This window comes from Stenella coeruleoalba, assembly GCF_951394435.1.
Source record: "Stenella coeruleoalba genome assembly, chromosome: 8".
Lineage (NCBI taxonomy): Eukaryota > Metazoa > Chordata > Mammalia > Artiodactyla > Delphinidae > Stenella > Stenella coeruleoalba.
Window position 1 is genome coordinate 75,332,809 of NC_137154.1, and position 14,372 is coordinate 75,347,180.

Below are 14,372 nucleotides of genomic sequence, written 5' to 3' on the forward strand. Positions count from 1 at the left end.
TCTGATTCAGATTTCTCCAGCTCTTACCTTCAGTATGCAATATCGTCCTATTTTTCCCTCTTTCAACTTGCACTTGCTTAAATCCAACCTTTGCAGAATCACCAGAATACCCTACTAATGTACATCTTTATGTCAACCCTTTGCTAGAAAACATCCAGGATAGAGCATAAGCTCCTTAATACAACATACAGACCATGTTAATTTGTGTTTAGTAATTTGGGTTAATTTCCACTTTCTCTAACCTCTTCTCCTACTACTCCCTTTCTTGGATTTTTCACTCTAATAACACAAAACTGTGGTGGCCCAAAACCTTACTCCTTGACTCATTTTTTTTTCCTTTTCACATTTCATAATCAATCCATCAGCAATTCTGATCAACTCCACTATCACATTTTTACTAGAACCAGTCACCTCTCATCACTTCACCACTACTGTCACTGCCACTACCATTATAGTGCAAATCATTTATATATTTCATGGCTATTTTGAAAATAGCCGCTTAGACGAGGGGACATTATTCTTCCTCCTTCCCCTTCTCCTGGTCCCTGCTTTGTCCTCACGCTGTCTCATCTGTAACCAGTAGACAGAGAGAGTTTTTAAAATATAAATTCATGCATCTTTCTCACCCCTGCCACTCTCTAGCTGTCTTACATGCTTTAGTTTTCTTCATAGCACTTATTACCACTTGACAAATACTTGTTTGTGTATTCTTGTACTTTCCACTATAATGGAAGCTCTATGAGAACACAGACTTTTTTTTCCACTTAGAGCATTCCTGGCCCATCAAGACCCACAACTAGTATTTGTTGAACAAATGAATAAATGAATGTAGCTCAGGCATCTCTTAACTTAAGAAGTTTTTGCTGATCAACATGATGGCTTAAGTGCCCTTTTCCATTGTCTTCTTTACAGTAGAGTATACATCTCCATTTCTTTATTCCACATTGTTTCATAGGTTTGGGTAAATCTTTACCATCAGACCAGTCTTTGAGAATGCAAAACTGTCTCTCTCATCTTTTTAATTTCAGTGCTATCATAGTGCCAGGCATCTAAAATACATTAAACACACATTAGAACTGAATGAATAAGTACATGGATGAATAGATAAAGGCTGAGCATCCTTAAAAAATATTTCAGATCTTCATGTAGTCATTAAGAGCAACAGTTCATTGAACATAAAATACAAAATGATATAGACATCTGGATCAAATATGGATGATCTTGCAACCTATCTAATACTTAGTAAAAGCTTTGTTGTTTGAGTTTTTTAGTAAAATAATCTGTCTTTCAACAATTGAATTTTGTGTATTTTCAGAGATCGTCTATAGCTGGGTATTTAACGAGTTCCCTTCCTTTGTGGCGGAAGACAGCCGGCGGTTCATTTCCCAGGAGACAGGCAACCTTTATATTTCTAAAGTCCAAACATCAGATGTTGGCAGCTATATTTGTCTGGTGAAAAACACAGTGACGAACGCTCGAGTACTTAGTCCTCCAACACCACTCACTCTCCGTAATGATGGTAAGTTCCATGGACTGGATTGAAATGGTCAGCCAACTCAAATGTGAAAAATTGAGTATAATCTGGAAAAATACTGAATCACTATGCTGTGCATCTGAAACTCATACTATATTGTAAATCAACTGTACTTCAATACAAAAAGACCTAAAAAAAAGATGTATTAGTGTTCTTCTAAGCACTTAAACCTAGCACAAATAAAATAAAAAGGCATTTGGCATATTTAGAAACTCTACACTTTTAGTCTAAGATCATGCATACCTTAGAATAAAATTTTTCACATAGGAAAGTGATGATCTATAGCTAAGAAATATTAACCTTAACACTACCCTAATGCCAAAAAGGGAGAGGGATTCCAAAAAGATGAACTGTAATAAAGACTCCACAGTTCTTTTTTTGCTCTTTAGGGCCTCTATATAGCATATGTGTATGAATTGCAAGTATTTTACAGGTTCATTTTTCATCACTTTTTAATTTTAGATACCTTCAAATTGAATATTCAGCTTTTAATACTTCATGGCATAGTTATAATTGTTATTATTACTTTCCAATAATAGGAGCAGTTGGAACTTTAACTTTTAAGTGCAATTCAGGTAGAAATGATGATTCTATAAGTATAGGTATTGCCATCTATCCAAAGTGTCTTCAAATTTAAAAACTCGATTTGTAGTTATAGACATTTACAGTTAAGCATTGCCTTAAAGAAGTCAAGTACTATATTAGAGTTGATATATGATATATGGCTTGCTCTGTCATGCAATAAAAAAGCTATGAAGGTATTATTGAGAAGTGAGCTCGAGAATCCTGATGGATTGTGAAGCTTAAAAAATAATCTATTTCAACACTAGTCTTTTATATGCTTAGTTTTAGAATATATACTGCAGTAATGTATAGCCAGAGTTTATATATATATATAACATTAGTAATAATCCTATAATCCTATCAGGTAGAGAGTACAAATGCAATATCTATTTCAGAGATGAGGAAGCCAATTTGAAAGAGATGAAGGGACCTCCAAATGTCACACTGCTAGGTAATGGCATGGAGGAATAGATGGGAAACAGGGATGAAAAATGGGAAACCAATTTAGAGGCTACTGAAACTAACCAGTCAAGAGGTGAGGAGGTGAGGAGAGACAGAATGAAAGCAGTGGTAATAGCACTGAAGGGTCGAAAACATGCCTGGGATATTAAGAAGGTAGAATTATCAGAATGTGATGATTAAACATGACGCTCTGGAGTAGGAGAAAGCTTTCACATAGTTCAACGAATGGATGATGATTCTTTTCATGAAAAGCGATAAGACAGATGAAAAAATAGATTGAGAAATTGATGAATGTGACAAATTCAGTTTTGGCTATGTTGAGATAAGATATCCATGGGAAATCTATGTGGAAATATGCAGTAGGCTACTGATACATATTCCTAATATGCACAAGAGAGGACTGGGCTAGAGAAAGAGATTTAAGTGTTATCATTGTGTATTCCATCAATACAGTTAAAGCTATGATTGTGTGTATATTATGCCAACTTCAAGATTATATAAGAATGTCTATAGGGTGAAAAGAATAAAGGAAAATAGATATGCATTTAGAAAACTTACCTAGTTAATAGTTTAGATTGAGGTGATTTTCTATAAGCCATTTTCATAAAGTTTCTGAGTATTTTCTCATTAATTATGCAATAATTTGAAGCATCTTTGTTGGAAAATTGTAACATTTTGCTGACTAGTTCCATTTACACCATCCATTTATGTAATAATACCATACATTCAGTTAGTGCCTGAGGTTGAGTAGGCTATTCTGCCTTCTTTTCATGCACCAAAACTAAACATTACATTGAGCTTCACAAGGGAGAGGAACACATGTAAAGTAAGAATACAAAAATTGACACCACCTTCACCAGTGATTTAAAAGCTCAGGACCCATGTTCAACAGTCTCTTGCACTTCTTTGATTTCATGGCCCAAATGTATCACTTAACTTTACCTTATACCTTCCATAGTCAAACATTTCAAGAATAATTAGAGTAATTTGTTTGCTGCTATTTAAACTCTTTGCCCTTCTGATTCTATTGCTTTTCCTGGGCAAAACCCCACTCCCAATGAACTCACTATACCCTTAATTTGTGACTGCCTTGGAATCTGAAAGCTGCTAGAGAGTTACACCTGCCAGGGATTCATGATCAACAACTTCAATACTGCCACTCAATCCTAGTAAGTTTCTGTGGATGGTTAATTTGTAACTGTCTCAAAGATTTTTGGAATCTTCTCTGCATTTCTCAAACTGGACAGCCTCCCTCCTTCCCCACTGCTTTACAAAACCTATTTAAGTATCAAATTTACTTTCCTACTAATGGAATTTCAAATCTAACTATTGATACATCTTCATCCATACTGTTCTTCCCTTATGTAATTTCAGTAGAGATACCCTCAGTAGAGTCCCTCCTACTATTAAAACCAATCCCTCCATCCTTGACTGCTGATTTTCATTCCCACTGGCCTTTTCAGAACATCACACTGTTAGCCATTGTTTCTTATGTAACCAATACTGTGTCAGTAAACTAATAAATATTTTTAGTCATGTTAATTGAATTTACTGAAGCAGTTGAAACCGTTGACTTATTTTTATTTTACAAACATCTATATTTCCAAAAAATCATTATTTGTGCAGTACTATATGAAAGGTTCAATAAAGCAATGCACACAAGTAAAATAAAACTGTTATTTTAAAGTTAACATTTAAGTTAAAAAGAAACAGGTGGAAAACACCTGCTAAATTTCAATTACATCATTCAATGACAGTCTTATTTAAGATTTTGTGAGAGAAGTTAGAAAATTCATATTTCTTCTTTCTGTAAATTATCTGAGATTATTTTTTCTTGGTGATTGTCTACTAATTTTTACTTTTTATCATAGTAATACACACTTATCAAAGGAATATAGTGGTTTATAAGTGCTGATAAGAAGGGGAAAGAAAAAGCAAACCCACACACCTCCCTTCCATCCAATCCTACTCCCTAAAGCTAACTTTATAATTTCTCCTATTTTTCTTCATGAGTTTCTCATATAATGCTAGGAAATATCTGTGCTTCTTGTTTAATCAAGTTTAGACAATAACTCATATGATGTACATCTGCTTCTTCTATCCTCCCCTCTTTTATAGTTAAACAATATTTTTCTGTTGTTTCCTTTTTAACCTTGACAATGTGCTTAAATCTCTATTATCCTTTTAACTCTTGAAAATAATTCTTGACTTTCTATTATATAAAGTGATAGTTTTAGTCCTACTTTTTCCTTTACCTTTCCTATACTACTTTTATGTCCTTTTGTCTTCCACATTTACTCTGACATTCTCTCCTGCAAATGCAACCAAGTGTTCTAAACTTTCCCATAGACTAACTGTAAAAGCTTAAAACAAATAGATGTTAACAAGTTATTACTATATAATTATCTTTCAATACATATTGTTACAGATTTTTAAGCTATTTGTAGATATGTGTGCTCTACTAGACATGCTTTTCATAAGTGAAACTTTGAATATAACAAGAAAATAATATTGTGATACAGTTTGGATGTAATTTCTCTTAAAATTTTGCTCTATAAATACAATTCATCGTTTCAATAATAGTGTTGAAATATGAACATGAGTCATCACAATGCAAATGATAAATTAAACTATTATTGTGGTTAAGAAAGCCCACAAAATGCATATGAAAGAGAAGTGAGCTTAGGAACAAGCCTTGAGTAGTCCAAATCGCTTTGGAAAGGTTAAAAATGAAAACCCTACAAAGGATAATGAGAAGGAAAAGTCAGAGAGATAATAGGAAAAACAATAGTGTAGTATCAAGGAAGCCAAGAAAAATGAGTGTTTCAACAAGGAGAAGTGGGCATGCAGCTCAAGATGGTGGACTGGGTGCCTGTATTTGTCTCCTGTCTCCCTTCTGAGACCCTGTAAGAAGAAATTCATGTCATCAATGAGTAGAGGAAGCATTTCATTAACAAATGAGACACTTTGATATATTTCTGGAAGAATAAGGAAGGACGTGAGTTTAAGGATTAAACAGGCAGAGTAACTAAAACCTAGAATAAAGTTTAAGGGATCTAAGGAAAGGGCTAAAAACCATGTGCCCAGTGGAAGCCTGAAAAAGCTCTGAAATCACAGTTAGCTAAGGGTGAGCATAAGAAATGGGGCCAAAGGGGGACTGAAAGTATATATGCTGAACATCTGTTTCAGTGAAATATTGGAATCCGTTCTCTTCCCTGTCCTTACGTGCAAAAAGACCAAAGGCTCTTAACAACTCTTTTAACAACATGAGTGAACTTTCCCTGGAAAGCTAAAGTTCTTAATGTGAATAGTGGCACAGAATGCAAAACCTTCTCATTCTGGCACATGAGTGTCCGCAGCCTGACAGCCGGTTCCTTGCCCTCACATCAAAGCAGAGCTGACTGTCGACCCACCTCTCCCAGCCACCCGCACCCTCACCTCAAAAGGAAACCAATTCTACAGAACTGGGAAACACACAGCAATGTCCAAGCTTCTCAGACTTAACGTTTATATGCAATGCTAAATTAGCAGTTTCTATTAAAAATTACTGAGCTTACTGAATGGTTATAGAATTCATATCAGGATAATATGCATAAAGCAGAAAAATTTAAATTATTCTAGGAAGGCATCAATTAGACTAGAATTGTTCTTAATTCAAAAAACATCTATTATTACTATTTGATCTCTCTTCAAAAAAAAAAAAAAATTGAAAACTATGTTTATAGGAAGGACATATTCTTGAATGCTTTCCCAAGTAGGTGGCTTATGTTAAACACTTAGTCTGAAAATAAAAATAGAATATGATTGTGGATGATTCCAGTATTTGCATCACAGTCAGCTACAATTCCTGCTGGGTTTTACAAACCTCTCATTGCAGAGACAGGCATTATAATGGTTATTCCTTCAAACTTGACAAACACCTCTGCAGGGGTTTGAATATAAAAGTTACATTTAATCTGCTGTGACCATAGAGTTAGCTATAAAAATCATTTCAGAATATTGTGTTTTTACACTTCTTTGAAAAAAAGTAGGCCTTTCTAAAAATAACAGAGGTTATATACATAGGCAAATTATTTCCCTTCAAGGACAAATAAAATTTTACTATATAAACTATTGGAAAAATGTCTTGGCTTGGATCTTCTTAAAGCAAAGCTTGAAACTAAATTCGCTTGTAGGTAGTTTATTTGAAATTTATCACAGAGAGCAGGAGTGTGGAATGGAGTGGGTTTGAGGAATGAACTAGTGAAAAGGGAGGTTGCATTATGGAGATGACCACTTCTACAGGCAGCTGGAGCTTGGTCGCACAGGACCAGAGCTTCATGAAATAAGGCTCAGAATAATCTCCTTGGCAGACATATCAATGGTCTTCCATCCCTGAAGGTGACTCCACAGACAGTTAACTCCCGTGCATTTACAGGATGCCCTCAAGTTGCAGCTGAGTGAAACTGGTTGCACCTACACAGACCTGGTTGCAGCGGTCATTGCAGGAGTAAAAATTTTGGCCAAGATCATTCAAACACACAAAAGTTGTCCAAAATACAGAGCAGGGAGCTTTAGAAGATTGGAAGTACATGAGTGACATGATCGGCTTTTCCTCTGCTGGCACTGTGAAAAACTATCTTCACACATTTACAAATGTATATTGCATACCTTTATGTGTCAGATAATTCATTAAGTAGTGAGGATATAATGGAGGGCAAAACAAATGCAATAATTGTCCTTAAGTAACTTACAATATAATACGAGGGAAGATATTACCCTAAAAACTGAGTGTAACCAAGCATCCTAGGATCTGTCTGCTTGTCCAGTGCCCCATGGAGCCAATCTCACAGGTCATTGCATTGTAAACAAAACAAACAAATCTAGCTCCAAAACTATTATAGGTAATACAGAATTTTACTAATGGTTTGGAGGGTAATGAACGTGGAGGCAGCATTCTGCAAAACAGAAAAATTTATTAAACACCCGCCTTTAACAACTTCTCTCTTTTGCCAAGTTTTTATTCCTACAACTCTATATCTCTCCCTCGACACACCTCTGCCTCTCCTTCAACACTACTGTATTGGTCTCCCTTCAAGGTCTCACTATCTCGGTCTGATGCATAGCAAGCTCATACTTTCATTTCTGCTCTCATTAGAATTCTCAGCCCAATTCTGAAGACTTTTTTATTTTATTTTATTTTTAGTCAATAAACATTTATAATGAATTAGTACATGTGAGACATTGTTCTAAAAACTTTACAAGTATTAAAGTGAAAAGAATGAAAACATATAGAAACAAATATGAACTAAAAACCAAAAGAAGTTTAAATTGGTCTATGAATATCATACAAGATATTAAATGCATCTCTAGGGACAGAAAAGAACATTACATTCTGATAATAGGTTCACTTTTTCAGGGAGATAGAGCAAAGCATTTTCCCACAATTCACTGTGTACAGCACCAGGTTCCCCACTCCTCTTCTGGTCCAGATGGAATCTTCTCCTGTAAAATCTCACTCCTTCCTAAGGCAGCATTTTTTCAGACCCTTCTCTAGGGCTATAGTGACTCCAAAGTGACACAGAGGGTATAATAAAAAAAAATGAAAGAAAAAGAAAAGGAAAAATAAAAACAGTCCTTGGGGCCCTTTGCCACCCCTGGAGTTGGATAGGGCAGGAGCGAGAAAAAGAATTGAGGAAGTAACTTGGATAATGAATGGGAATAGATTCAGAATGTATGCAGAAAGATTGACCTTTGTTAGAGAATTCATCAGTTGTCACAGTGGGGAGAAAAGTAAAAAAGACTATAGATGCAGATAACCTAATATTTGGTGGTGGGAAGTCTGATGGCATTTATTTTAAATGAACTACAGACAAAGTCATCAGCTAAGAATGTATATGTAGACAACAGGTTTATTTTTAAACTAAGAATTGTGTTGGGGGAATTATGCACAGAATCGCATACTTACATAATTTATGAATCAACCCCATTAATTCACTACTGAATAAGACAGGTCCTAAGAGCAATGGAAGAATATAAAAAATGGTATACCCTTGAAGATGGTGGTGGGTTGAATAATGACCCCAAGTTGTCCATATCCTAATTCCAGGACATTTTGAATGTTACCTTATATAGTAGAAGGATTTTTGCAGATGAGATTAAGGATCTTAATACAAGGGCACAGAAAACTAATACAAACATCAAAGAGAAATCTGAAGCAATTCAGTTTTCTTACTTATCTTTTGGAATATTCATGGCTATTCTAGCAGTGTATTGGAACTGGCTTGTTCCTGCTTACAGGAGTTGGTTGTGCATCTCTTCACATCTTGGTAGCTTGAGATCAACCATGATGGGAGTATCTACAACATAAAAAGTAGCAAAGGCTACATATCAGAGTTCTCACTGTCCTCCAACCCCAGAGAACTGGCTGTTAAACAGCATTCAGCTGGTAATTCAGCACCCAAGATCACAGTCACTGAATCAGAAATAACAACGTTTGATGGAATAAACATCACTTAAAACATATACCTGCTTCACTCCAATCCTCTCTGTTTTCTTTGCTCCAGATAAAGTACAGACTGAATGGATCCTGTGCTATTCTCTCTATTTCTCGTACCTGAATTGGTTTTGCCAAGCAAACAGTGAGATGCAGCAAAGTCATTCTTATTTCCTGATCAGTTTATCACAGGAAATATGGCAATTGGAATGGCCTTGAGTATTCTTAGATTTCCCTTTTCTCCTCTAAATTTTTTAGTGGGTATTAAATGTTATACCCTAAACCCAGGAGACTTTTTCTTCTTTTAATCTTTGTTCAGAATTTTCAATTTATGGATTGTTCCAAAGGAACTGGGAAAGCTTGTGAAAGAAAACTCCTACTAGAATATATTTATCTATGTGAAAGAAGCTGAATAGCATTAAGGTTTTTTGTCAAGTTCTGCAGGAATATAAGAAACTTACTTGGCTTTTATTAATCTTTTATTTATTTTGCTATGCGTCTCTCTGGAAATCTTGTAATCTTGATATGCTACAAATTAAATAAAAACTTCAAAAAATCATTGGAAGATTTCTGAATAAAATTAATAATTTTCTCAGATGTCCTTGACAATCAGTCATTTCACACAATTCAATTTCTCCTCAAGCAGACTTATGAAAACAATTTGAACTTCTATCTATGGAAATAAGAATTTTTTTCAAGAAAAACAATGTGCATCATTTTATTAACTCCCTTAATATGTCTTAGAAACTTTGAAGAATTAGTTAATAAGTGCTTACAAATAATAAGATAAATTTCTTAAATATGAATCTAATTTAGGCTTTTTCTGGTTTCCCACATGAAAACTTGTTATTGTCATTCAGGAAATAAAATCCCAAAGGATGTAAAGTTTTGATAACTGACATTGTAATGGTGAATATATCATTCTTAACATAAGAAAGGTACCATGAACTTTGAATTACTTTTTAAGAGTGGAAAATGTATGTTCAGTAATTTAATCTGACTTCCTTTCCTATTGTCAGACTAGTCTACACACACTGTCTCCATTGCTATACTTCCTTTCTTCATCTCATGGTCTGCAATCTGGCATTTAACCTCACCACACTGCTCAAGGTGTTTTCTCAAAATTCATCAAGTATCTGTTCATCAAACTCACCAGCTTTTTCTCAGTATTCTTCATTCTTGACATCTTATGAAAATCTGTTTAAACCTGAAAATATTTTATTTTATTGATTTACCTGGGTGAAGACTTCCCTGAATAGGTTCCTCTGTACCTTTCACTGTCTCTCCTCAATCTACTATACTACAAAGCTACAGTAATCAAGACAGTATGGCACTGGCACAAAAACAGAAATATAGATCAATGGAAGAGGGTAGAAAGCCCAGAGGTAAACCTATGCACATATGATCAACTTATCTTTGATAAAGGAAGCAAGAGTGATGCTGGGAAAACTGGACAGCTACATCTAAAAGAATGAAATCAGAACACTTCCTGATACCATACAAAAGAATAAACTCAAAATGGATTAAAGACCTATATGTAAGGCCAGACACTATAAAACTCTTAAAGGAAAACGTAGACAGAACACTCTATAACATAAATCACAGCACATCCTAGAGAAATGGAAATAAAAACAAAAATAAACAAATGGGACCTAATGAAACTTAAAAGCTTTTGCACAGCAAAGGAAACCATAAACAAGATGAAAAGACAACCCTCAGAATGGAAGAAAATATTTACAAATGAAGCAAATGACAAAGGATTAATCTCCAAAATATACAAGAAGCTTATGCAGCTCAATATCATAAAAACAAACAACCCAATCCAAAAATGGGCAGAAAATCTAAATAGACATTTCTCCAAAGAAGATCTACAGATTGCCAACAAATACATGAAAAGATGCTCAACATCACTACTCATTAGAGAAATGCAAATCAAAACTACAATGATGTATCATCTCACACCAGTCAGAATGGCCATCATCAAAAAATCTACAAACAATAAATACTGGAGAGAGTGTGGAGAAAAGGGAACCCTCTTGCACTGTTGGTGGGAATGTAAATTGATACAGCCACTATGGAGAACAGTATGGAGGTTCCTTAAAGAACTGAAAATAAAACTACCATATGACCCAGCAATACTACTACTGGGCATATATCCTGCGAAAAGCATAATTCAAAAAGACACATGTACTCCAACGTTCATTGCAGCACTCTTTACAATAGCCAGTACATGGAGGAAACCTAAGTGTCTATCGACACATATCGATGAATGGATAAAGAAGATGTTGCACGTTGATACAATCGATATTACTCAGCCATAAAAAGAAACAAAACTGAGTTGTTTGTAGTGAGGTGGATGGACCTAGAGTGGGTCATACAGAGTGAAATAAGTCAGACAGAGAAAAACAAATACCGTATGCCAACACATATATATGGAATCTAAAAAAAAATGGTTCTGGTGAACCTAGGGACAGGACAGGGATAAAGACACAGACGTAGAGAATGGACTTGAGGACATGGGGAGGGAGAAGGGCAAGCTGGGGTAAACTGAGGGAGTAACATTGACTTATATACACTACCAAATGTAAATTAGATAGCTAATGGGAAGCAGCCACATAGCACAGGGAGATCAGCTCGGTACTTTGCGACCACCTAGAGGGGTGGGATAAGAGGGGTGGGATAAGGAGGGTGGGAGGGAGATGCAAGAGGAAGGGGATATGGGGATATATGTATACGTATAACTGATTCACTTTGTTATACAGCAGAAACTAACACAACATTGTAAAGTAATTATACTCCAATAAATATGTTAAAGGAAAAAAAAAAACACAAAAAACTGCCCCCATATCAATCATTCTACTTAGCTATTGGTTTGGATGTGTCCATTCACCCATTTGTCTGGTTTGTTTACACTTAACATTTTTCCCTAAAGGACTTAAGAAAACTTATCCTTCCAAATGTAGGTATTCCTCCAGAATTCTACTCCTGTGCCCCATCTATATTTCTAAATATTTGTCTTTAGTGGACACTTCTATTTCTGTTTCCAATTTAGAATTTCCCACAAACTAACTTCTTCAGCAGATATCTGTTGTTAGTGAGATCACTTTTCTTCTAAACATCTAATACAAATATTTCTGGATCAATTAGAATCCTCCTAATCTTGTGACTGCATACATAACCCATAGGCTTGGCAAGCCCTATGAATTCTACACCTGCAATTTCATTCTCATTTATCCCCTTCTTTATACTTCTACTTACAACACTTTTTGCCTCTTGCTTAGATCAGTGGCTTTCAAATGACTTTTCCTACAATTCACAGAAGCTATCAGAAAGCAAGTTCATGAGAGTGGCATCATTACAGAGATTTAAATTAGAATGTATTTTTATTAATTTTGTTTAAAGTAAATCAGTCACAAAGTTGGGTTAGATTTACCACCTACTTTATCCCTGGACAAGAGACTTAACCTGCCTGTGCTTCAGTTTATTCATCTGAACAGAGGATAGCCTGGATACTTTTCTCATAGGATTATTGTGAGGATTAAATGCATTAATAAATGCAAAGCGATTAGAACAATGCCTAATACATAGTAAGTTTTAGTAAAAATTAGTGATTCACACAGTATTTATGACACAAGAGCCACTGCATTTCACTAGTGTGTGGGTAGTTGCAGTAAGGAACTACTTTCCTAGACTGTTTCGATTACTGTATTGTTTGTGGTTGCTGCTGTTGTTTACTGTGTAAATTCAAACTCAATTCTAGAACTGAGGTTTTAATAGAGGTTGGGGTGAGGGGTAGTAGCACTGGGAGAAGTTTTATATTCTATCACTTGTCTTCAGTCATATCTCCAATCAAAAACTGCTCCAGAATTTTCTGACTCAATTCCTTTTCTTTTTGTTCTCTTTTTTTGAGATACACTTTTAATTCCTAGCTCTGACTGCATATGTTTGAATGACTTGCCTAAAATCACACAACTTTTTAGTTACAATAAACAGGAATAAAATGTACCTGATAATAAGTATGGTTTAGATTTTATTCTAAAAGAATTTTCTTATGTTTGTCCATATTGAAATCCATCTGCCACTTTCATAATACCCACCCACAACTTTATGATATCGTCATGCAAATGATATTTGCCAGCTTGATATTTCAATACCCAGTAGAGCTCAGTGCCATCTAAAACTTTGGAATTTTATTATTCCAATATTAATTTACAAAATAGTCAGCAAATTCCAGCTCTAACTCAACCCCAGAGGACTATTCCATTTTGCCAACATGTTGCTTCCCATACCTAAGGTATTTCACCAGCCATGACAAAACATATTCCTTCATATTATTTCTATTCACTGTCTGTTTAATTTTAAATAATATTTATTAATAAAATTATCAAAAGCTTTTGGAAATCTATAAAATTACATCTAATAGGCCAGCATTTAATACTGTGATTCTCAAACACTTGAATGAGAATAATCTAGGGTTCTTGTAAAAAATGGAAATATTGGGCCATACTCAAGATCTATACAATCAGAATTTCTGGAGTGGTCCTAAAAACCAGCATTTTTAATGTTATACTAAATGTTGTAAGGTGTGGACTGTGCAGTGTCTTTAAGAATTAAGGCTGCATCCTTGGGAGGTCTCAGGAGAACCTGGGTCTTCAAATGTACCACCTGGACTCCATTAGTGGGGTTGTTCTATTCCTGCTATTCCTTCAGAGACAGGATTAGGTGAAAGATGTAATTTAAGATCTACATGCAAGTTGTCCTCAGCCTATAAATCCTAGGAATCTGCATTTTCATGACATATCCCAGATATTTCATATATTAAGAACAATTGAGAACTGTTGCACTAATCATTACTTGCTAAGTATAATTTTTTAATGTTACATACCTCTTCATATATTTTAAGCTCTTCTTTGTACCAGACAGGATTTCCAGACAAAAGGTGGATGAAAGACTATACAGAATTATGTTAGGAAGAATCTTGGTAAAAATTCAGGTTCCTGGGTCTTTCCCTTAGATACTCTGATTTAGTAGGTCTGCAGTGGAGATTGGAGGTATTCATTTTTGACTGCTTCACTAGGAAATTTTATGTCCAGGCAGGTGAGGGAACATCTGGCATTTTCTTTTATCTCCATAAGCAGCTGTGACTTTATAGTGATTGTCAGTCACAGTATTTTTGCAGTTGGTCGATTGTTTCTGGAATAATTTGAAATGTATTTCATTCATAGTTTTAGATCACCTTTAAGGTAATTATTGAAATTTAGATTAATATGCTGTTTTTGTAGGAGTGTTCTCATAATTGAGCTGTCATAGGTGACATAGGTCTTTTCACTTTATTTA

General features: G+C 35.0%; 1 protein-coding gene across 3 annotated transcripts in view; it reads left to right on the top strand.

The window, feature by feature from the left end:
* Positions 1 to 14,372, top strand: part of CNTN5 (contactin 5) — a gene marked incomplete at its 3' end in the record, with an annotated part of 796,845 nt that overhangs the window by 417,868 nt on the left and 364,605 nt on the right. For all 3 annotated transcript variants that reach the window (XM_079928800.1, XM_079928801.1, XM_079928802.1), the window contains one exon: positions 1,316 to 1,519. In XM_079928800.1, coding sequence (XP_079784926.1) covers positions 1,316 to 1,519 — 204 coding nt within the window. The remainder of the gene's footprint in view (positions 1 to 1,315; positions 1,520 to 14,372) is intronic.